Source organism: Macaca thibetana, chromosome 14 (genome assembly GCF_024542745.1).
Source record: "Macaca thibetana thibetana isolate TM-01 chromosome 14, ASM2454274v1, whole genome shotgun sequence".
In the NCBI taxonomy this organism is placed as follows: domain Eukaryota; kingdom Metazoa; phylum Chordata; class Mammalia; order Primates; family Cercopithecidae; genus Macaca; species Macaca thibetana.
Genome location: NC_065591.1, coordinates 18,163,822 through 18,187,850, shown reverse-complemented (window position 1 = coordinate 18,187,850; position 24,029 = coordinate 18,163,822). Strand labels below are relative to the sequence as shown.

Sequence of the window (24,029 nt, the reverse complement as noted above, 5' to 3'; positions counted from 1 at the left end):
TTACAGGTGGGAGCCACCGCACCTGGCCATCCCCTGTGCATTTTTATGAAAACAGGCACACTGAAATTGAGTGAGAAGAGTGAGTTTTCTGTGACTGCATTAATCTTTTATTGCCCAGTACACATTGGGAAGACACAGCAGGCCAGAAAGGCCTGTCCCCAGACATCCTTTCTTGAGGTCACCCTCCTTTTACCCCAAAGATCCAGGAGCTTCCTTCAGGAGCCCTGTGGACCAGTCTGTGCAACACCCACTCAGGCCTGCCCAACATAGCTGTCCTGCTGATCCCCCACCGCAGCCCAGGAGACACACTTGTCACACACACATCCAACAGCAGGGAGCGGTTTCCCCAACTTCCCTGCAGGCTCCTGGTATGGGGCTGGCATCTTGTACCTGCAACACAGGTTATCTTATGAGTGAACGGAGGCCCCCTACAGCCTCCCATTTACTGATGGCTGCCCCCCGACCAAGGGCCAGGGCTTAGCCACTGACTTGTGCCCTGGGTGTCAGGTGGTCTGGAGTACATACCTGGCCATCCCCGGGAGCCAGCCTGGTCACTGAGGCACTGCAGAAGAGGAGGCCATGTCATTGTGTCCTCCCAGCCTTCTGGAAGCTAGTACCCATCTGGTCATGACAGGGTCCTTGCCCTTGCAGTCACAGCAGGTGCTTGGCCCGGGACAACAGAGCAAAGCCCAGGGTCCCCACTGCTGCCCTGCTCTTCCCGCCTCCCAGGCCCTGGCCCCAAGGGCTCCTCACCTCGCACCTCCAGGCGGCACTCACACTGTGCCTCGCCCTGTAAGTTGGTGGCCCTGCAGACATAGATGCCTCCGTCAAACGGGCAGGGCTTTCTAATCTCCAGAGTCAACACTCCCTGCTTGCTGAACATGCGGAAGCGGGCATCCTCTCCCAGGTCCAGGCCATTCTTGAACCAGGAAATCTTGGGCTACAATTAAGGTAAAGAGAGGGAGGGAAGCCATCCAGGCTGAGAGGGGACCTGGCAGGGACCCAGGGAGACGCATTTCTGTTTATACTCGGTGGGGGGTGGTCCCACGGAGTCCCTGACTATGCCCAAGGCTGGAAACAAACATGGAACCAACAGCGAGTACCACGGCCCTGCCCAGGGAGAGAAACCCGGTCCATACACCCCAAGGTGGAGAGAAAGCAGAGGAGACAGGCTGGGGAGAGGACTGCTCGACATCCGGGCCTGTGAGCCCCGCCTCCTGGTCGGCCTGGACCAGTGCCTAAAGTTCCCTACCTTGGGGCTACCCCGGACAGCACAGCAGAGCATAGTGGTGTAGCCTGCGATGACCGAGCGGTTCACCAGGGGCTGGGTGAAGCTTGGGGCCTCAGAGAAGTCCAGGGCCTTATAGTCGGGTGGCTCATAGGTGATGCCTGTTGGTGACAGGACTTGGTACTGAGAGGGCCACACCAAACTAGGCCCCCCTCCCTGTTCCGATGGCCTCCCTGCCCCAGCCCCTGCTGGGGAGAATGAGGGTACAGCACCTGGTCTGGGGATAAAGACGGGCTCCTTGGTGGTGGCCGCTGTGTCACTGGAACCAACCATATTCTGGCTGAAGACACGGAAGTAGTAGCCATTGCCAATGATGAGCTCTGGCACCACGCAGTGGGTGCGGCGGTAATGCTCCAAGACGGTGAACCACTCCTGGGGGCGGGGAGGGAGGGGAGGCATCTCTGGGTCAGGCCTTCCCCGATGCCGAGAGCCTCTCCTGGGTGCCCTGGGCACCTCCACCCGTACTGTGGAGGGACTCAGATCAGCAGAGGGAGGGTGAGGGGCCCGTGGTGAGGACAGTGAAGGGTGGCTGCGGCCTGGGTCTGCCGGGCCTAGGCAGAGTGCACGTGGAGACCCCAGACCTCGGGCTCACCATGGTCTTCTTGTCAGCCTTCTGCACTGTGTACCCCCAGAGCTCCGTGTTGCCATCATCCTGGGGTGGCTTCCACTCCAGAGCCACATTAAGACCCCAGGCCTCAGTGACCCGGAGATCCTGGGGAGGACTTGGCTTGTCTGCGGGAGACAGACCCAGTCGGGTCACCACTCTTTCTGACAGTGAGCAGGGGGACACCAGGCTCCAGGGACTATGCCACCCCTACCAGCCAGGGCCAGGCCTGCTGGGGCACTGAACTGGAAAATGTGAGCTGTGGGTTGGGTCAGCCCTTGGACCCAGCAGCCCAGCTCAGGGATGGGAAACAAGGGGGCTCAAAGAGGCCTTGGCCACGCACCGACAACCTGCAGCACCAGGGTGGCCTTGTCCTCCATGTTCTCAATGCGCACCGTCACCTGGTAAGTGCCTGAATGCGCGCGGCGAGCGGCCCGGATGAACAGGATGGTGTCTGTGGGGCTGTTGCGGACGCTCACCTCCTCGCCTGCCAGGGGCTGCCCCTCTTTGGTCCAGGTCACCTGAGGCCGGGGCTTGCCCTGAGGGGAGGAAAAGCTTAACCCTGAATGTGGATCTCTCCAAAGGCCAGCTGCCACCCCCACCTCTGGAACCTCAGATTGGGCCAGCCCTGAGACATCAGTCCGCTGGATGGAAACAACACACCATAGCCTCTCTCCCCTGGGGGACAGGGAGGGGCCAGTCCCACCTGGAAAGGGATGAGGAGGTTCACAGGCTCCCTGACCTTCTTCTGAATGGTCTGACGCAGGTGCCTGGGCAGCTGGAGCCGTGGCCGTTCTGTGGATACAGAGTGGGTAGCTAAGTGAGGGCCTGCCACAGGTCTGAGGGGCGCCACAGCTCCAGCCTCCCTTGAGACAAGCCCCAGAGAGCTGCAGCTAAGAAAAAAGCCGCCTGCTGGGCCCTGCACCTCCTTTTAGCTCCTGCTGACACAGCAACTCCAGCCTGCCCAAGCCCAGCTGGCTTCCCCGAGCCTCACCACACTGCTTCAAGAGGCAGGGATCAGAGAGGGTAAGCAACTTGACTGAAGTCACACAGCTAGTAAGTCATAGGCCAGGGTGTAAACCCTATGCCCTGTGCTGTTTCCACCCGAGTTTGCTGCCTCGTTCCAGCTTTGAGAACCAATCCTTAGAAAAGATGGACCCTTTGTTGGGACGAGGAACAGAGGAATGGGAAGTGGATCCCAGAGGGACCAATCTGACGACAGACATAGACAATACTTACCTGTTGGAGCTGAGACGCTCCTGGAAGAGAGCTTGGGTACTGTGGCTTTTATTTTCCCTGTTCCAGAACTAGGGGTCTGACATAGACCAAGAAAGCCTTTTCCGCACTTTTTTTTTTTTTTGAGTCATTGTCTCACTCTGTCACCCAGGCTGGAGTGCAGTAGTGTGATCTCAGCTCACTGAAGCTGCCACCTCCCGGGTCCAAGCAATTCTCCTGCCTCAGCCTCCCAAGTAGCTGGGGGACTACAGGCACCCACCACCACACCCGGCTAGTTTTTGTATTTTTAGTAGAGACGGGGTTTCACCATGTTGGCCAGGCTGGTCTCGAACTCCTGACCTCAAGTGATCTGCCTGCCTCAGCCTCTCAAAATGCTGGAATTACAGGCTTGAGCCACTGTGCCTGGCCACCCTCTCTGCACTTTTTCCCTAGGCCTAGAGCGTGGATGATGGCTCCAACCCCTCCTGTCTCTGCCAGCGTTCTGGGCAGAGCGTTCTGGGCCTCCCCAAACGTCCCCACCTCCACCGGACACCAAGGGCCTGGGGTGTCAATGGCAGGTCTTGTGACTGCATGTAGGGGCACTCACGCAGGATCTCCTGCACCGTCACCGGCTCTGTGGTGGTAACAGGGGCTCCGGGCCCTGCCATATTGTGTGCACGCACTCGGAAGAGCAGCCGGGCCCCCGTGGGCAGGTCCTTCACCAGTATCGACGTGTGCTCTGTCAGCCCCCGCAGGGCAGCCACCCACTCTGAGCCTGGGGGTGGGGAGGGGCAGTCAAGGCCACAGACTGTGTCACCACTGACACCCCATCCCCACTGCCCACTCCTCTGATAGGAATCTCCAGGATTTAAATATGTTTTTATTTTTTAAATTTTATTTGTTTGTTTATTTTTGAGATGGAGTTTCACCCTTGTCACCCAGGCTGGAGTGCAATGGCGTGATCTCGGCTCACCGCAACCTCCGCCTCCTGGGTTCAAGCGATTCTCCTGCCTCAGCCTCCCGAGTAGCTGGGATCACAGGCGCCCACCACCACACCCAGCTAATTCTGTATTTTTAGTAGAGACGAGGTTTCTCCATGTTGGTCAGGCTGGTCTTGAACTCCCGACCCCAGGTGATCCACCCACCTCGGCCTCCCAAAGTGCTGGAATTACAGGCGTGAGCCGCCGCGCCTGGCCTTAAATATGTTTTTAAAATGTAGTTGCTGATTTCGCACTGCTCAAAGAAGTGTTATAGTCAGCTTTACTCTGCATTTGTTTTTCACTAGGCAAGCTTTTTTCGCTTCTGAAAACAGAACAGGTATTTGCCTGGATGTCCTCAACTTTAGGCAAAAGTGGGCCAAAAAAACCTGACTATGGGTGAATCTGCTCAATGGCAAGGTGAGCATGTTCTTCGTTTGGGGAGGGGGCTGGGGGTGGGGACACTCACCGCCCTCTGGGCAGTACTCCACGCTGTAGCCGTCCAGGCCTCCTGCTCCCACGCGCTCTGGGGGCCGCCACTTGAGGGAGACCGTAGTGTCCGAAACGTCCTCTACTGCCAGGTGGGTGGGTTCGCTGGGGGGACCTGGGCAGAGGAGAGGTCAGAGAGGGGTCTCAGCAAGCCTGGGGAAGCTGGAGATCCGTGGCCTAGACCCCGAACTGCCCACTGGTCACATAGGGGGCACTTCCTGTTCAGCTGGCTTTTAGCCACTTTAAGGAATATTTTGTCTCTGTTATAAGACTTGTCTGTAGATTGGCTTAAAAACAAACAACAGCAGCAGCCAGGCATGGTGGCTCACACCTGTAATCCCAGCACTTTGGGAGGCCAAGGTGGGCGGATCACCTGAGGTCAGGAGTTTGAGACCAGCCTGGCCAACATGGTGAAACTCCGGCTCTACAAAAACACAAAAATTAGCTGGGCACGATGGTGGATGCCTGTAATCCCAGCCACTCAGGAGGCTGAGGTGGGAGAGTCGCTTGAACCTGGGAGGCGGAGGTTGCAGTGAACCTAGATCGCTCCAGGACTGCACTCCAGCCTGGGTGACAGAGCGAGACTCCATCAACAGAAAAGAAAAGAGAAAGAAAGGAGAAAAGAGAAAAAACCCCTAAAACTACAGGAAAACATGGGAATTTCCTGGCACCGTATGATTAGGTGAGTTGACTAAGAACTGAACAAACCAGGAGTCAGTCCCTAAAAAGAGAGGCCTGAACCCTTCTCCCCACAGGCCCCAATTCCTGCCATCTTCCCAAGCTGTGCCCCATCCCTGGGCCCAGGGGTCCCTGGCCTGCACTTGCCACAGACAGCTGCCCCTGGACTCACCCACCCTGGTGGGAACAGGTATCCTCCCGAGCCCTGCCACACCCTCAGCACCTGTTCTACCCACTCAGACCCCATTATACAGATGAGGAAGCTGAGGCTTCAGGGAGGGTTGACTCCAGTTGGCCTCCTGGAGACCGTGGAGCTGCCTCTGCCATCTCTGAGTCTTGGTCCAGGACTCTTTCCACAGACAGACGCCCCTGAGACCCCTCCACCTACCACAGCCCTTGCCCCATCCCATAGGTGACAAACCCTGGGTTGAAGGGTGTGGGGAACAGGGGACAATGAACATTCACTGGGCACCTGCTAGATGCCAGATGGCCTCTGCCTGCTCATCCCATCTCATCCTAACAGCTCTCTGAGGTAGGCAGTGTCATTATTCCCATTTTGTAGACATGGAAAGAGAGGCTTGAAAGTGAACTAGGGGTCGGTGTAGTGTGAGAGTCAGTTCCACCCCAACCAGCTGGGAGATCTCAGGCAGGTCGTTTAACTGCGGGGAGCCTGTTTCCTCATCTGTAAAATGCGGCTGAGTATCCCCAGTCGAGGCTGAAAGGAGACCGTGGATGTGAGTGTCTAGCGTGGCTGCCTGCGGAGCAGCTGCTATTACTGGGGGCCTTTGACTGGGGAGGGAGCGGAGGCAGGACCAGGTCAGGCAGGCTCACCGATTGGCATGAAGGGCTGGGAGGCAGGGCTGGGCCTGGACATGCCGATGGCGTTGACCGCGTAGACGCGCATCTCGTACACCACGCCCTCGATCATGCGCCGCGCTTCGTGGCTCAGCTCCTGAATCAGGTCGAAGTTCAGCCGCATCCACCGGTAGCTCTTCTTCTTCTTGCGCTCCAGGATGTAGCCTGGCTCGGGGGAGGTGGCGGCTCTGGTCCGGGACCCAGGCATCCCCACACCACCTTCCCTCGGATCTGTTCGGCTCCCTCGCACCTCCGCCCGGCGCCCTTGCACTCACCCAGGACCGGCTGCCCGCCGTCGTAGGCAGGCGGCTCCCACTGTACGGTGCAGGAGTCCTCTCCCACGTTGCTGACCTTCGGGGCCGCGGGTGCGTCTGGCACGTCTGGAGGGGGTGCGGTGGACACATCAGCCCTGCCCCGCTCGGGGCCTTGAGTAATGTTGCTCGTCCCCTTCCCACTGCAACTAACTGCCACCGGCTGCCCCCACCACCTCCAGATCCAAAATCCAAAGAGATCTTTCTAGAATGCATTTCTTTCTCCTCCTTCTTCTTCTTCTTCTTCGTCGTCGTCGTCGTCGTCGTCTTCTTCTTCTTCTTTTCTTCTTCTTCTTCTTCTTCTTCTTCTTCTTCTTCTTCTTCTTCTTCTTCTTCTTTCTTTTCTTCTTTCTTCTTTCTTTTTCTTCTTCTTCTTCTTCTTTCTTTTTTTTTTTTTTTTTGTGATACTGAGTCTCACTGTGTTGTCCAGGCTGGGTCTCGACAGGATGCATTTCTCATCATGTCGCCAGCCCTCCATCAACACTTTAAGGCTTCACACTGCGCATATTCACCCCTGTCCTGGCTCTGATCCTCCCAACCCTACCCAGTCCTCTCCTGACACGTTTCATTCATTCTCCACACCCAAAAGACCCTTTCCCTTCCCACCCCTTTGTACACAGTTTCCTCTGCCTGGGATGCCTGGGATTCCTCTGCCTGGGATGCCCTTCCTCACCATCTTCTCAGCCTCCTAAAGGCATCCCCCCCAGGCTCTCTGGGATGGCTCTCTGCTCAGTGCTCCCATGGCACTCTGGACACGGCTCATGTACAGCCGTGTCGCAGGAAATCTGCGGGATGCAACTGCCTCCATCTCCCCCACAGCAAGGCTCCTTGTGGGCAGAAAAACCTGTCCTGTTGCCACTCAGCTCAGGGAGCATGCCCGTGATGTTTGTCGAGTGGCTGAATGAGCGAACGGATGGGCCCTCCTTGGAGCTGCCCCTCTGTGTTCTCCAGCTTGGACCCTGGCCGGCCTCACCGATGACCTTGACTGTGAGGTTGACCCGGTCCTCGCCCACAGGGTTCTTCACCGTGACCGTGTAGACGCCCTCATCTTCCTTCTCTGCCCCCTCGACCGTGAAGATGCTGCGGTCCTTGGTGGTCTCCACACGGACCCGGCCCTCGGTCTCACACAGCAGCTGGGGGGATGGAGAGTTGAGGTGAGATCCAAGTCAGACCCCAGAGGCCCCTGCAGTCTCTGCAACAACCAGATGTCCCGGGGTCCATGGGGGTAACACAGCCTGTGGGAAGACTGCACCCATGTCAGCATCTAGTTCAAAATCCTCTCTGTGGCACCGACCGAGGGCAGGGGCTCAGGTTCTAGCTTTGTCAGGGGACCTGGGGCAACCACCTGTCCTCTCAGATGAGCTAGCGTGAGGACCCCTCAAGACCCCAGCCTTCAGAAGAACCAACAGTGCTGGGCAGGAAAAAGACCCCAGCAGCTACAGTGGCAGGAAACTGCCTCGGAAACTACTCTGGAGTTGAGAGGAAGCACAAGGTCAAGGTCAAGGTCAGCTCAGGATGAAGGGAGCCAGGGAGCAGCCCAGTCATGAGGGCTTCCTCACAATAAGAGGGTGTCCACATCCTTGTGACGGCCATCAGCACACTCCACAGACCCTGCCTGAGGTGTGAGGGCCCCACAGGGACCCTGCTGGGGGCAGCAACACACCTGGCCAAGTGTGGCACCTCCATGGAGACCTCACCAAGGGCTCGACACCAAATGGGCAGAAAGTGATGGAAGACAAACGAGCCCCATCCTGACCTGAGCCTCACTCACCTTCTTGTCAAACACCCACTCGTCGCTGTCACCTGCATCCTCTGGGGCATCTGGGGCTGGTCTGGCTGGGGACTTATTCCCCTGGGAACAGGGCAGGAGGGAAGTAGGGAGCAGAGGAGCTGACTCAGCCTGGAAGCACCCCTCTGCTTCTTCTTCCACCCCCAACCCACACTGCCCATCTCGCCTGCCCCCTGGCCAGTCGAGCCTCTGCTCTCCCACGGGGTAGCCAGCAGCAGGGCGTGCACACGTGGGTGGGGTGTGCAGCAGGTCCAAGCACTTGGGTGGCTCCACACACCCACCTCACAGATGGGGAGATTGAGGAGGGACCCACCGTACCTGCGTGATGGCCTTCTGCCAGATCACGGTGGGAGCAGGGTCCCCAGAGATAGGGACGTCCAGACGTAGCTTATTTCCAGCTACAACCACAATGGTGTCTGGTATGCGGCCCGGGCAGTCCAGGTGGATCTTGGGAGGTTCTGCAGAAGAGACAATGTAGTTCAGAGAAACCGGAGAGCCGGGAGGAGCATAGGTCACTGGGGAGGGGCCACTTGAGAGCCTGGGCCCCTGTTTGTTGGTTTTTTAGATTTGTATTGAGGTATAGTTTATGCTCAGATCTGACTGAAGGCTGATGAGTTCTGACAGATGAATACACCCATGCAACCATTAACCCAACCAAGATCTAGAACATTCCCATCATCCCAGGACGTTGGCTGGGAGGCTTGTAATATTCAGGTCAGGTCACCTACCATAGCATTTTGAAAACTGGGGGAACATCAGTGTCTTGCTCCTGCCCCCCCATACACACACACACACATACATACATACACACACACACACACATACACACATACATACATATACATGCATACACATACATGCACACCCATACACATACATACACACACATACACACATACATACACACATATACATACATACACATACACACACATATACATACACACATACACACATATACACACATACATATACACACACATATACATACATACACACGCACACATACACGCACACATACACACATACATACACACACATACATACATATACATACATACACATACATCCATACACGTACATACATATACACACACACATATACATACACATACACACACATGCACACACACATACATACACATACACATACATACACACATACACATACACATACACGCATACACACATACATACACACACATACACACACATACATACATACACACATACACATACACACACACATACACACATATACATACATACACACACATACACACACACACATATACATACATACACATACACACACACACATACATACACACACACACACATTAAAAAGGTTCCCTGGCCAAATCAGGAATCTGCCCTCAGTTAAACAAAGCTAAACAAAGGCAAGTTTCTTTACTGATTCGATTGCTTCCGAAGAAGCAAGAGGTGGGGCAGGTGTTCGCTGCTTCCCAAACTAATTTCATCAGAGAACTCTTTTCAAGTGGGTTAACAATGTTAAATGAACCCAGTTTGGAAAGCACTCCAAGTATGCTGCAATCTGGATTATTCTACTGAAGTTAAACTTGTGAAATGTCTGATTAAAGCTTAATCCTGGGCCGGGCGTGGTGGCTCACCCCTGTAATCCCAGCACTTTGGGAGGCCGAGGCGGGTGGATCATGTGAGGTCAGGAGTTCAAGACCAGCCTGGCCAACATGGCGATACCCCGTCTCTACTAAAAATACAAAATTAGCTGGGCGTGGCGGCATGCGCCTGTAGTCCCAGCTACTCAGGAGGCTGAGGGAGGAGAATCGCTTGAACATGGGAAGCAGAAGTTGCAGTGAGCCGAGATTGCACAATTGCACTCCAGCCTGGGCAACAAAGTGAGACTCCGTCTCAAAAAAAAAAAAAAGAAGAAGAAGAAGAAAAGATGTAATAATAAAAGTCACACCTGTGACAGCACTTGACAGCTCTGACACATCATGTCACCTCATCTTTATAACTACCCTATGGGGGCGGCACTATCAGGGTTCCCATTTTAGAGAAGAGGAAACTGAGGCTCACAGAGATTATAATTGACCTGTGGTCATGAGTGGCAAAGCTGGAGCTGGGCCCCAGGACCCCCACTTTTGATCCTTGCTCTTCCCTCTGTGAGTGGAGGGGAGGCCTGCGTGGGTGGGTTGCGGAAAGTGAGCAGAACCAAGACTCGGGGGGCCCCGAGACTCACCCTGCCTGGGTACGAAGTCAATCTTGACCTCTGCAAGAGAAGGAAGGGCAAGTGGCATGGGGGCAAAGACAGGGCCCAGTGACAGGGGCTCCTGGCCCCACTGCCCCCACCCACCCTACCCCGGAGCAGGCTCACCCATGAAGTGGAGCTTGGCTGACAGGTTGCAGGCGAAGCCCTCGGGCACAAAGCTGTAGTCAGCCTCGTCGGCAGGTGTGACGTCGTCAATGGTCAGTTTGTGGACCCTGCAGGGAAGCACAGGCTTAGGGGACCCCACTGGGCCACACACCCCTGGCCTCACCAGATACCCCAGCCAGGGTCCCCAGGAGGCCCTCACCTCGTCCTGGCTTGTTGGTATTCTGATTTTTAAAAATGCCTTTTTTTTTCTATCTTATATAATTTTCCAGCTCTCCCATGTGCTTTTAGAGGTAGGCAGTGTAAAAGTGATTTCCACATCAAAGCATCCCCTTGGCTGGGCCCTTGGAGACTGGGCAGGGGTTGGGTGTCATTAATCTCTGTGAACTTGGGCCCAGCACGGCCAGCCCAGTTGCTCCCGGGATGAGCAAGAGGGCGGGAGAGGCAGCGAGGGCCTCTGGCCAGAGCCGGCCTCCTTGGTGGCCTCCTGCCCTGCCCTGGTCACAAGCTGGGGGAGGGCGCCAGGGAGCTCTCGACCCTGTCTGTGTCTCTCCCTGCTGCCTCTTTGTCTCTGTCCCTCATTCTTCTCTGTCTCTGACGAACTCTCCTCTGTGTGTGCCTCCCTGTGCATATCTTTCTGTCTCTATAAAACTATTTCTGTCTTTCTGTCTCTGTCTTTTTGGGTCTGTTTCTCCCTCTCTGTGGGTCTCTGTCTCAGTCTCTGTCCTGTCTGTGCATCTGCCTCTCTGTTCACCTGTCTTTCTCTCTCTTTCTCTCTGTTTCTTCCTGTCTTTGTCTCTGTCTCCATCTCAGTCTCCACCTGTCCCATCCGCCTGCCCTGCACACTCACCGCCCGATGTGGGACACCTTTATGCGGCTGTCGGGCACCAGCTCCTTCCCGTTCTTCAGCCACACGCCCCGCACATTCTCGTCTGAGACTTCACACTTGAACACCGCCTGGTCCTTCGCGCCCACCGTCAGGTCTGCGATGCTCTGGTACACCTCCAGCTTCTTTTCTGCAGGGCAGGGCTGAGCCATTGAGCTCGGGAGGGTGTGTGGGTGTGGCGTGAGTCCCTGTGGAGGGCGTGTAGGCTCCTGGGCGCTGGTGCGCATGTGTCTGGGTGCATGTGTGCATGTGAAAACGTGTGTGCCTGTGTGTGCCATGTTTGCCTATGACGGTGCAGTGCACATAAGGAACCTCAAGTGTTTGAGGGGTGGTGACGCTCACCAGGCCTGTCTGAGCCTCTCAGTACCCTCTGGAGTGGTCACTTCAGCATCGTCATTTTAGAGATGAGAAGGGTGAGGTTTAGGCTGTTAAAGGCCCAAGGTCACAGGGGCCTTGAGCCCAGGTTTGCCTGCTCCCCTACAGGGTGGGGTGGGGGCTGGGAGGCCCAAGCCTTGAAGCCTCACGTGCCCCGGCCTGGCTCACCCTGCACGATGAGCTCAGCCAGCGCCTGGCCCCCACTGGTGCGCAGTGCGTAGTGCCCCGTGTCCTCCAGCGTGGCCTCGTTGATGATCAGGCGGTGTCTCCGCCCGTCCTTCTTGAACCGATATTTGAAGGTCTCCTCCCGGGTCAGCTCCACCCCGTCCTTCAGCCTAGCCGGGTGGGTGGGTGGCAAGTGCTGTGGCCTCTTCTGCACAGATGCCCCCGATGCTCAGCCCTGCCCCATGCCCCATGCTTCTGGAACTCACCATTTGACTTGCGCCCCCTCCTCCGATACTTCACACTCAAACTCCACCCGCTGTCCCACCATCACCAGCTGGTCCTCCAAGGGGCGCGTGATGAGCACGGGGGGCTCTGTCCAGGCAGGGTGAGCATGAGGGTGGCTCCTGAGGCCATCTCCTCCCCAGGTTCCCACGGCCTCAGGCCCCAGGCCCACCTTTGACAAAGAGCTCCGTGCTGCACTTCTCGCCACCCACCACGCACTGGTAGGCTGCGTCGTCTGCCAGTGAGCACTGGCTGATGGTCAGGGTACGCTTGGCACCAATGGACTCAAAGATGTACCTGGGTGGGAGCCACAGGGAAGTGGCAGGAAAGTCGCGGACACACCTCCGGGCCCAGCGCACCCCATGAAAACCCCTGTGCCCCCCACCCCAGGCCATCCAGAGGGGAACTTACTTGCTGTGGAACAGAAGGGGCCATTGGAGTGTTCCCGACGGGAGGAAGTGAGCCCGAGACAAAAGGAGAGAGGGAGAGGACCGGCAGGAGCAAGAGGAGGGGAAATTAGGCCCAGAGAGATGGGGCTGAGAGCCACAGTGAGTCAGAGACACGCATGTGGAGAGGGACAGGAGGCAAGGCTGTGGGGGTCCCCACCTCCACCTGAGGCCCCCTCCCCACCCCAGGCCACACCTGCCACTCATCTGGATCTCCTGGCCATTCTTGAGCCATTTGACTTCAGCGTCAGGGTCGGCCAGTTCCACGGTCAGCCGGATCTTGTGGCCTTTGCTCACCTGGTAGGCCGGCTCCAGCTTCTTCTGAAAGGCTGAGCACCACCCCTCAGCCCCGGCCAACCCACCCCCACCGCCCACACCCTGCTCCCCCAGGCCAGGCTACTGTGGCTGGGGCTGGGGCCCAGGTCCTCCCCCAATCCCCTCTGTGCCGCCCCGCCTCCACTTCGCTCTCTGTGCCTCTCTTTCTTTTTGTGTGTGTGTTTTCTGAGACAGAGTCTCACTCTGTCAGCCAGGCTGGAGTGTAGTGGCGCCAACTCAGCTCACTGCAACCTCCGCCTCCCAGGTTCAAGTGAGTCTCCTGCCTCAGCCTCCCGAGTAGCTGGGATTACAGGCGTGTGACACCATGCCCAGCTAATTTTTGTATTTTTAGTAGAGACGGGGTTTTACCATGTTGGCCAGACTGCTCTTGAAATCCTGACCTCAGGTGATGCGCCCACCTCGGCCTCCCAAAGTGCTGGGATTACAGGCGTAGTGTCTCTATGTATTTGTGTCTATGTGTCTATCCACCTCCTTGTCTCTGTCTCTCTGACCTTGTCCTTCTGTCTTCCTTGGGGTCCTCTCCACCTGCTCAGCTCAGGAATGGGGTTAGGGGCTTCCAGAAAGACAGAAGCTTGTCAGGAGAACTGGGGCTGGGACAGATGTGCCTTCTTTTCTCTCAGCAACCCCTGAGTTTTGTATTCTTCCCAGGAGCTCCCACCTAGTGGCCCTCTGTGCCCAGCGCTGTCACTCCCATCTCAGCCCCTGGGGCCAGTGCGGTGATCCCCGTGCTGCTGCAGTGGGGGAAACAGGGCTCAGAGAGGTGACTGGCCCATGCCACCAGCCCGGCAGGTGTGTGGCAGAGCTGCGTCTGGCCCTGCCCCGCGACAATGCCTCCTCTTGCGGCCGTGTTTGTAAAAGCCCGTGTTGTTGCTGCTGAGCCCGGGGAGGAAGTGGGGGCTCCATCCACGGAGCAGAGAAGGACCTCTGAGTCCTCAAATACTCTGGCTGGGCCTGGAGTCAGCTGCGGAGGGGCAGAGATCTACTGCTGGGTGCTCTGTGACCTTGGGCTAGTTCCTTAATCCCTCTGTGCCTCGGTTTCCTCCTTAGTAACATGGGAATGGTAACAGTCCTTTCATCATAGTATTGTTTTGAGAATTAAATGAGACAATTACATAAAGCACCTAGTCCCTGGCTTAGGAAGGAATTCGCTCTTTTTTTTTTTGAGATGGAGTCTCATTCTGTCACACAGGTTGGAGTACAATGGCACAATCCTGGCTCACTACAACCTCTGCCTCCCAGGTTCAAGCGATTCTCCTGCCTCAGCCTCCGGAGTAGCTGGGATTACAGGCACCTGCCACCATGCCCAGCTAATTTTGTATTTTTAGTAGAGACAGTGTTTCACCATGTTGGTGAGGCTGGCCTCGAACTCCTAACTTCAGGTGATCCACCCACCTCAGCCTCCCAAAGTGCTGGGATTACAGGCGTGAGCCACCGTGCCCGGCCAGCAATTTGCTCTTTTTACTATTGTTGCCCTTCCTGGAAGACACCCCTACCCTCGGAGGTCCCGGTCTGCCTTGCCGGCCTCCATCTGTTCCTCCCGGGGCACCTGCAGTCCTTTGCTTGGTGTCCTCTGGGATCAGCAGTTCAGGGGTTAACCCAGAGGAACACTGGTGGCATCCAGGGGATCCCTGACTTCAATGAGGCCACAGTGCAGGTAAGGGCCAGGCCACCTAGTGATGGGGTGATAGGGAACCCAGTGAGGCTGAGACACAGGAAGGCAGAACGGAGGGCTAGGGGGCCTGGGGAAAGTTAGCAAGGAGGGACTAACCAACTCCTCTCCCTGTCCCCATGATCGTGTGTGTTTTGTGTGTGTGCTTTGGGAGGGGCTTGTCTCCCATACCCTGCATGGAAGCTGACCCCTCCATTCCGTCGGTGTTTATAGAGCACTCGAGGTGTGTGCCAGGCCCTGTGCTAGACTCAGACACGGTGGGGAGCAGGCATGTGAGACTCCTGTTTTGCCGGTTCACACCCGCCCTTGTCAACCCCTCAGTGGAGAAGAGCTAGCCTGGGCTCTCCTCCTTCCACCTGGCTGGGGGTGAGGGGAGCTAACCTGAGCCCTCCTGCTTTGTTTGCCTGTGAGGAAGATTAACCAGGCTCTTCTCTTTGCCTGCGTGTGGCTCTCCAGGCTTAGCGGGTCTCTTCCCTTTTCTTTCGGGTGTGGAGAGGGTTAACTGGGCTTCATTTCTTTTCAGAAGAGGGTAGAGAAAGAAAGGGTAGGCCGGGTGCGGTGGCTCAAGCCTGTAATCCCAGCACTTTGGGAGGCCAAGATGGGCGGATCACAAGGTCAGGAGATCGAGACCATCCTGGCTAACACGGTGAAACCCCATCTCTACTAAAAAGTACAAAAAACTAGCCGGGCGAGGTGGCGGGCGCCTGTAGTCCCAGCTACTCGGGAGGCTGAGGCAGGAGAATAGCGTAAACCCGGGAGGCGGAGCTTGCAGTGAGCTGAGATCCGGCCACTGCACTCCAGCCTGGGCGACAGAGGGAGACTCCATCTCAAAAAAAAAAAAAAGGGTAGCCTGATTTTTCCTTGGTGAGGAGGGTTAACCTGAGTTCTGTCCTCTTCCTTGTGGCTGTCCTGGCCTAACCTTTGTTCTTCTCTTCTGTCTCTGGAAAGGGGCTAACCTGGGCATTCTTGACTTTTTCTACACAAGGAGGGGTTAACCTGGACTCTTCTTTCCTGTGAGTCTCTGTGCTAAGCTGGACTCTGCTCTTTCCATGTATGTGGATGGGGTGGTGGGCTAACCTGTGCCCTCTCCTCTCCTGTGTAGGGAAGGGCTAGCCTGTGCCCTCTCCTCTCCTGTGTAGGGAAGGGCTAGCCTGTGCCCTCTCCTCTCCCCGTGGGAAAGGGCTAACCTGTGCCCTCTCTCCTCTCCTGTGTAGGGAAGGGAAGGGCTAGCCTGTGCCCTCTCCTCTCCCCTCTGGGGAAGGGCTAACCTGTGCCCTCTCCTCTCCCATCTGGGGAAGGGCTAACCTGTGCCCTCTCCTCTCCTGTGTAGGGAAGGGCTAGCCTGTGCCCTCTCCTCTCCCCTCAGGGGAAGGGCTAACCTGTGCCCTCTCCTCTCCCCTCTGGGGAAGGGCTAACCTGTGCTCTTCTTCTCATCGCGCCTCATGCCCTTGAGCCTCTTCAGCATGCCGCGCAGGTCGGTGACGCCGTACTGGAAGGCGATGCGCTCGTACTCGGATGGGGGTGCCTGCCGTAGGATCTCCCACACGTCCTCCTCTGCTGGTGCCTCCAGCTTTGAGTCCCTGTGTCCCGCAGTCCAGGCTGTGGCTGGGGGCAAGACTGCAGCCCCCTGGGCGGGGCTTCCTGGACCCAGGACCAAGGAGCTATAGCCACCCCTGTCCCTCTGCCCCTACCCTTCTGGTGGGGCAGCTGGAGGTGGTCTGGGTCCCAGGCCAGGTCTGGGGGCCAAGGGAGCTTAAGTGGGGCTGGAGATTTGGAGGAGTTCCCGGCAGAATTAAGGGTGATGAGGGTGCTGTGCTATGATGGGCACTCACCTTGGGGTCCGGAAACTGCTGCTCCGGGGGCAGGGGGAGGGCAGAAAGGGTAGGAGACACATGAGAGGTGTGGCCGCCTTCCCTCAAAGACCCAGACCCCACCCATGGGCCTTTACCTCCTCCCTATTCTCCACACTTGCACTCCCTGTGTTGTGGGGCACCCACGCTGCTCCGGAGGCTCTGGCGGGATCTCCTGTGTGCATTACTTTTTCTTATCCCTCCTAAGCTCTGACAGATAGGTGGGTGGCAGGAGAAGCCCAAGGCACAGAGACTTACCCCTGTCCATGGGAAGCCACACCCTGCTCTGAGTCTCTCACCACAGCCTCTCAGGGAGGGGACGGGATCCCCTCTGCACCCACTAGCGCCCGGCTGCCCCCAAACACCCAGACCCCATTTCTTACTCTCTGGGCCACAGCAGCAGCAGCCATAATGGAGGGGCCGGGGGAGAGGGAGAGAGAGGGCAGAGAGAACGTAAGCCAGTTGGGCCGGCCTGGTAGACCCTGCAGCTCTGGGGACCCTCTCTCTGTTGCTTCTGGGTCCCCGGAGTTTACGGAGGGAGTTCTGCAGCCCTAAGTGTGGAGTGGCCGTGGGGGACACTGTGAGGATGCCTGTTCACGGGACATAATGTCTGCAGAGCCCTTTAACTCCTTCCACACCGGGACCATCCCCTCGACAGACAAGGAAACCAGCTCAGAGAGGTGCAGTGTTGTGCTCAGCGTCACACAGCTGGCAAACCACAGTGCTGGGATTTGGAGCCAGGCCTCACCAGCTGCCCCAGGAACTGCCACCCAGGACTCACCTCTTCTTCAGCAGTGAGCTGAAGTCCAGAATCCCAGCATCCTCGTGGCTGTCACTATGGAGAGGGACCCCCAGTGAGGCTGCAGTGAGGGACTGGAAGGGGATTAGGAGCAGGACAGGGAGTGGAGTGGGGAGGGAGAACGTGACGCTGGCCAGACTGGGCTCCCGCCCATCTCAGACCCCTGGAGTTCTGTGGATGGTGCAGATAGGGCCTGGGGCAGGGGTACCTGATCCGCCGACCACCTCCAGCCAGGCTCCTGTGGGGGTTAGACTCAGTATCCTCACCTGCCCGGGAAGCTTGCTGTCCCCCGCAGCCCCCACTGACTTCAGCTCCACCCCACACATCATCCCCAGCCCTGACCCCCAGTCCAGACCCTGAAGGGCCTCAGACTCCAGCACTGGCCTCCCCCAGGTCCTGAGGATGGTCACTCACGTGCGGCGGAAGGATGATAGGAGGTCCAGGTCTCCGGTGCCCACGGCCTCTGGGTTCAAAGGGTGGAGAGATGGGGGAAGGGGCTTCAGAGGGGGGTCGTTTGAGAAGCCCTGCCCTGGGGGTGGCCTCTGGGTATTCACAGATTTGGCCATTCATGACCCTGTGAAGCTGGGCATCTGCCCCAGGACCTCACCTTCCCAGCCTTTCCCAGGGTCAAGGTACCAGGGAGGCGGGACGGTTTATTGTCCCCAATTCCCACCCATCTTTCAACTCACCTTCACCCATGGACCAAACATTCAGACAGTGCCAGGCCGTGGGCCAGGAGCCATGACACCAAGATGATAAAACAGAGTCCCACCCAGATGAGACCCGGACTCAGCCCTAATTAGGTCCCCACGCCTACCCTGCAAGCCTCTGGATTTCTCTCACACACTGTGTGTGCAGCACTGGGCACGTGGCCAGCACTCGTGCCTGGACGGGACAAGGCATCCTCCTTAGTGTTGGGAAACGGAGGCAGGGGACCAGGACCCATGGGGAGCCCGAGCCCAGGACAGTCACGAGGGCCCCCTCACCATGGACAGTGAGATTGAAGTTGGAGCAGTCAAATTTGTCCTTGGTGGACACCTCGCAGCGGTAGCCGCCAGTGAAGGCAGGCTGGGCATCGGTGATGTGCAGCTCGAACAGATACACCTGTGTACATGGAGGGACAGGGCGTCAGGGGACACCAGGGGTCGGGAGACAAGGCTCTGCACCGTTGAAGGAGACTGGGAGTGGCTCGTGCCTGTAATCCAGCACTTTGGGAGGCTGAGGCGGGCGGATCACATGAGACCAGGAGCTCCAGACCAGCCTGGCCAACGTGGTGAAATTCCATCTCTACTAAAAATAAAATTAGCCAAGTATGGTGGTGTGCACCTCTAGTTTCAGCTACTCGGGAGGTTGAGGTGGGAGAATCGCTTGAACATGGTAGTGGAGAGCCACTGCACTCCAGCCCGAGCGACAGAGGGAGACCCTATCTCAACTAATATTAAAAGAAAAAAAAGGAGGCTGGGAGTGACAAATGCTCATCAACCTTCTCACCCTCGAGTTTAGTTAACCCATATAGTTTTTGTATAGAGAAAGGGGACTATCTCAAAACCCATGACTGCCATCTGCTGGCACATGGTTGTGGTGAACTACAGTGCTTTTGTGCAATGCACAGCCCGGCACATGTTGGCCCTCTCCTGCTACAGGCCCCGTCTCCTGGCCCAGGACTGTGGAAGGTTGGGAAAAGCAGAGGCTTGGAGTGAACACACAAGGAGACTTAAGTCTTAAGGTTCTGGTGGGCAGGGTGGAAAAACACAAAACACAAAAAACCAAGGCTTAAGGTTCTAGGCCTATGTCTAGGTGACCTTGGAGCAACCACTTAACCTCTCAAGCGTTGGTTTCCGTGTCAGTATAATGAGGAATTGTTCTGGTCAATCCCTGAGCGTCCCTTGAGCCCTGAGCCCTGATACCCATCCAGGGGCTTTACAACCCCACTAGCTGGTGCCCCATGCTTCACGGTGTCCTCCAGACTTCCTGACCACCGTGCCCCCGCCCCCTCCCCCCGCCGATTCCACCAAGCCTTATTAGGTGCTCCCTTGAGGCGATCATGTCCTTCAAGTCTCCCATGTCCCCCACAGCACTCCCATGCGTCTCATCGCGCTCCCTGGCCCCCAGGCCTCCAGGATCTCCCTGTGGGCCCCTGGACCCCTCCACCTGCCTCCCAGATTCCCCACGCCCCTTGCTTGCAGCTCGTGTGTGCCTCAGGTCTCATGGTGCCCTCTGTGTGCCTTGTGCCTTCCAGGATTCTCCATGTCCCCTCTCTCCGTGTCTCCACGACCCCGGCGGACCCACCTTGCTGGCACGGTCGTAGCTGTCATGCAGCTGCAGGTGCTGGCCCACCTTGCTGCTCAGGTCCACCCATTTGCCCTTGAACCACTTGACCACAGGCGGCTTCAGGAGGCTGGCGCCGGCCACACGGGCTGAGAAGGTGATGCTGCCACCTGCAAGGGCAGGGCGACAGGCCCAGGTTGGGGAGTGTCCTGCTGTCCCCCTTCTCACCCCAGTGCTGGGCACAGCAGCTCACACTCACCCACAGTCACCTCGCCATCCTGTGGCCGCATCACGAAGAGGCCAATGGGGTCATCAGGGGCTCCAGGGGTAGGGTCGTTGCGAGCTGCTGAGCTTGACCCTGTGAGCAAAGGCTTTTTTTTTTTTTTTTTTTTTTTTTTTTTTTTTTTTTGAGATGGAGTCTTGCTCTGTCGCCCAGGCTGAAGTGCAGTGGCGTGATCTTGGCTCATCGCAAGCTCTGCCTTCTGGGTTCATGCCATTCTCCTGCCTCAGCCTCCCGAGTAGCTGGGACTACAGGCGCCCGCCACCACCCCGGCTAATTTTTTTTTTTTGTATTTTTAGTAGAGACGGGGTTTCACCGTGTTAGCCAGGATGGTCTCGATTCCCTGACCTCGTGATCTGCCCACCTCGGCCTCCCAAAGTACTGGGGATTATAGGCCTGAGCCACGGCGCCCGGCCAACCAAAGGCTTTTGAGACCTGCCCTGGACACCCTCTACTCACGGATCCTGCCCCTCCCTGCCCAGCCCCTCTCACCTTCGGGACTTGGGGCACTTTCTCCCAGCTCAGCGGCTGGGGCCAGGGTTTCTCCAGGGGTTCCAGTGGCCTCAGCAGGGGCAGGGGCAGGGGCCAGGACGGGCTCTGCCTTCTCTGGAGAGGATCAGATAGGAGTCGTGGTACAGTCACTAACCAGAGACCCCTCCACCCTCTCTCTCCTGAGCGTCGGACCCATGAGCCCACTGTGGATGAGGAAAGTCTGCCATGGCTGTCCTCCCGCTGCCTGGGCCCCTCAGAGGCAGCTCATGCTCAGCTGGAGAGCCACCCTGCCTCTCACATTCTCTTCCCTGTCCCAGGTCATCAGTTCCCACATCCTCTGCACCTGCCCTGAACAGTTCCAGGTCTGCCCCAGCCTTAGAGCAGCCCCACAGGCTGGGCTGCACTCCCCTCATCCACACCTCCTGGGACTTCGCTGCCAGCACACAAGGTGCCCTCTGTGCAGGGTCATCTCCCCAGGGAGGTCTGCAGGGGGAGACTGGGGTTGTGTCTTGTTCATCTCTCCCACCTACCCCATGGCTGGAACAGGCCAGGATGGCACCTGGGGTACTCAGAGAGGTCATGTAAAGAAAGGGGGGAAAGGGGGTTCCTGGCGGGGGGCACAGCCACAGCAAAGGCAAGGAAGTGTGAAAGTACCTCCTGTTCCCTGGATGGATAGAGAGGTGCTGGGCTGTCCCTCCCCCAGGAGCCTGAACCTCAGGGAAGCCTGACCAGAATCTTACCTGCCTCTGTGACCTTGAGGTCGAACTTGACCTTGGAGGAGCCAGCAATGACTGCGTAGGAGCCCTGGTCCGCAGGGCCCACCTCCCGCACTGTCAGTGTATGCCGTGTGCCCTCTGTGGCCAGGCCATACTTGCTGCTGGCTCCGATGTCACTGCCTCCGCGCTGCCAGCGCACCTTCACTCCTGCCCGCTCTGTCTCCACCTCAAACACGGCAGGGCTGCCTGCGGCCACTTCCACTGACCGTGGCTTCTTGCTGAAAGCTGAGACTGTAGGGCCAGGTGGAGGCTACAGCGGCCCCTGGTTGGAGCGTGCACCCCACCCCTGCAGCCCCTCTTAGTAAATACTGTGCTAGCACTTTCCACGCATCCCCTCGTGTAATACTCCACCAGTTCTCCTAGGTAGTTGCAGTTATTCTGTTCATTTCTCAGAGGACACTGAGGCTCAGAGAAGCTAAGCAGCTCCTCCAAGATCACACAGCTAGTAGCCGGAAGAGCCAGGGCTGTGGTCCTGACCTCCACGCAAGACTTTTGCTGCATGTGTCCCCTGGATACTCCACTTTCCCTGCTTGGAGACACCCGTGATGGACTCGGCTTCCCTTCCCCCCACCATCTGGGGCCCTTGGCAGGGGGCGGGGAATTCTGCCTACTTGGAATGTGGCCAAATTTGTCCTCCAAGGACCTCAGGCTGAGAATCAGCAACTGAGATAAAGCTGGCCTAGGAGGGCGTTGGGGGATGGGGACCTGGATCTCTGCCCTGGACAACCTTGGTAAGGGCATAGCCCAGGCCCAGGACCCTGGGCTGTGATTTTCCCTGCCCTTGGCCTGGGTTCTGGGGCTCCCGACTGTCTTCTCTCAGAGAAGGAGGGGCTGTGTCACCCTCAACATGGGGGCCACACCATATAGGCTCATGAAGCAGATAATGTCACAGCCAGGAGGAACCAACCCAATGCCACCACTACCCCCAGCGCCCCAGATTGGGAGACTGAGACCCAGAGTGGGTAGAGACTGGTCCGAAGGCATGCCGTGAGCCTGGCTCAGCTCCACACTAAACACGGGCTCTGTCTGCGGGCAACCTTGCTGTGGAAGGCGAGGGAAATGGGACAGGGAAGGGGTCCTTTGCATTCTCAGAATGGGTTGACCCCGGGTGCTTCCTGTCTCGGCTGCATCCTCTGTGTCCCTGACCTTGGGTTTACCTTCACCTCTCGTCAGAGGGATAGGAAAAAGAAACCGAGAATCAAAAAGGACCCCCGAGGACTGGCTGCCCCTGTCCTGGGGCTCAGAGGCCACGTCCTCATCAGCCCCCTCAAGAACTCCCTCCTAGCCCTGCTCCCCAATTGTGGACACCCCCCTGCTCCCCCACTTAGACCCAACCCTAGTCCTAAAGCTACCTGGCTTCTTCCCCGGCTCAGGCATCCTGAGAGACGTCACACCAGGCACCAAGCAGGCACAGGTCACCCAAAGAGGGACTGAGTGGGGTCTTGTCCTTCCCACTATATATGGGGACCTCCCCCCTCCCCAGGCTCTGCTTATCTGCCTCCTGTCCAGCCACCTGCTAAATATAGATGGATTCCAGAGAGCTGAGGTCTCTCCAGGGAGAAGGTAGGGCCACATTGTCCCTGGCTGGCTCCTGTCCCTTCCCCTCCACCCCCCTCAGCACAATTCTGCCTCCCCAACCCTTGGCGAGTCTCAGGGGTACCCCCAAGCCCTGTGTGTGTCCCTCTTACAGCAAATTGTACGGTGGGAGCATGCTGGGCCCATAACCCTAAGGCTAATGGGTCAGGAACATCCTTGCGGGCAGTTCAGGCGGTGGTCATGTCCACAGACCCTGGGGCCAGGGTGACTCTGAGTCCTGGCACTGCCATCTCTTTAATCTCAAAGCACCTGGTTTCCTCATCTGTAAAGCAGGGCAGGTGATAGCAGCACCCACTGCACAGGATTGTCACACGTATGAGGTTGGTTTATAATTTTTAAAATGTTAGGCCGGGTGTGATGGCTCATCTGTAATCCCAGCACTTTGGGAGGCTGAGGCGGGCAGATTATTTGAGGTCAGGAGTTTGAGACCAGCCTGGGCAACATGGCAAACCCCACCTCTACTAAAAAAATAAAGAATAAAATAAATACACACAAATTAGCCAGGTGTGGTGGTGTGGACCTGTAGTATCAGCTACCCAGGAGGCTGAGGGGGGAGGATTGCTTGAGTCCAAGGAGTTCAGGGTTGCAGTGAGCCAAAATCGCACCACTGCACTGCAGCCTGGGTGACAGAGTGAGACGCCGTCTCAAAAAATAATAATAAAATAAAAATGGGCTGGGCGAAATGGCTCACGCCTGTAATCCCAGCACTTTGGGGAGGCCGAGGCAGGCAGATCACTTGAGCTCAGGAGTTCGAGACCAGCCTGGGCAACATGATGAAACCCCATCTCTACAAAAAATACAAAAATCAGTCAGGCATGTGACGCACACCTGTCGTCCCAGCTACTGGGGAGGCTGAGGCCGGAGAATCGCTTGAGCCCAGGGGGTCAGTGCTGCAGTGAGCCGTGTTCGTGCCACTGCACTCCAGCCTGGGCAACAAAGTAAGACCCTGTCTCAAAAAAAAAATAAAAATAAAAATAGAATAATGAAGACACAACACCATTTTGCCTTCTCTTGTGGCCCTGAAGTAGGACTAGGGAGCTGCAGGGTTGGGCTGCAGTGAGCCCTCTGGGGGTGAGGAGGTGTGGAGGGGCATTTGCCGCTACGGTGATGACCCCAGAATCTGGGTTCCCTGAGGTCTCTGACAGCGTTGGGAAGCCTCTCACTCCCGTGCTGTCTACTGCCACTTCTTGAAGGAAAACACAGGACTCACAGGCTTCTCTGCTCAGCTCGGTCTGTTTCTCCCCTGCTGT

General features: G+C 57.2%; 2 protein-coding genes across 2 annotated transcripts in view; both read right to left on the bottom strand.

The window, feature by feature from the left end:
• Positions 1–24,029, bottom strand: part of ACP2 (acid phosphatase 2, lysosomal) — a 114,737-nt gene that overhangs the window by 88,875 nt on the left and 1,833 nt on the right. The window lies entirely within an intron of this gene.
• On the bottom strand, positions 88–22,642 carry MYBPC3 (myosin binding protein C3). Its single transcript, XM_050759206.1, has 33 exons — positions 22,536–22,642; positions 21,148–21,414; positions 20,408–20,521; positions 19,895–19,993; positions 19,657–19,805; positions 18,354–18,471; positions 17,782–17,830; positions 17,576–17,605; positions 17,350–17,403; positions 16,551–16,568; positions 16,135–16,298; positions 12,903–13,042; positions 12,440–12,560; positions 12,252–12,357; positions 11,989–12,155; positions 11,410–11,575; positions 10,563–10,669; positions 10,428–10,457; positions 8,525–8,664; positions 8,189–8,269; positions 7,391–7,550; positions 6,382–6,486; positions 6,083–6,271; positions 4,554–4,688; positions 3,715–3,882; positions 2,599–2,687; positions 2,236–2,431; positions 1,881–2,020; positions 1,501–1,660; positions 1,253–1,389; positions 754–940; positions 526–610; positions 88–390 (listed from the first exon to the last, which is right to left on the bottom strand). The coding sequence occupies exons 1-32, from the start codon at positions 22,558–22,560 to the stop codon at positions 552–554; spliced, it is 3,870 nt and encodes a 1,289-aa protein (XP_050615163.1). The 5' UTR covers positions 22,561–22,642; the 3' UTR covers positions 88–390; positions 526–551.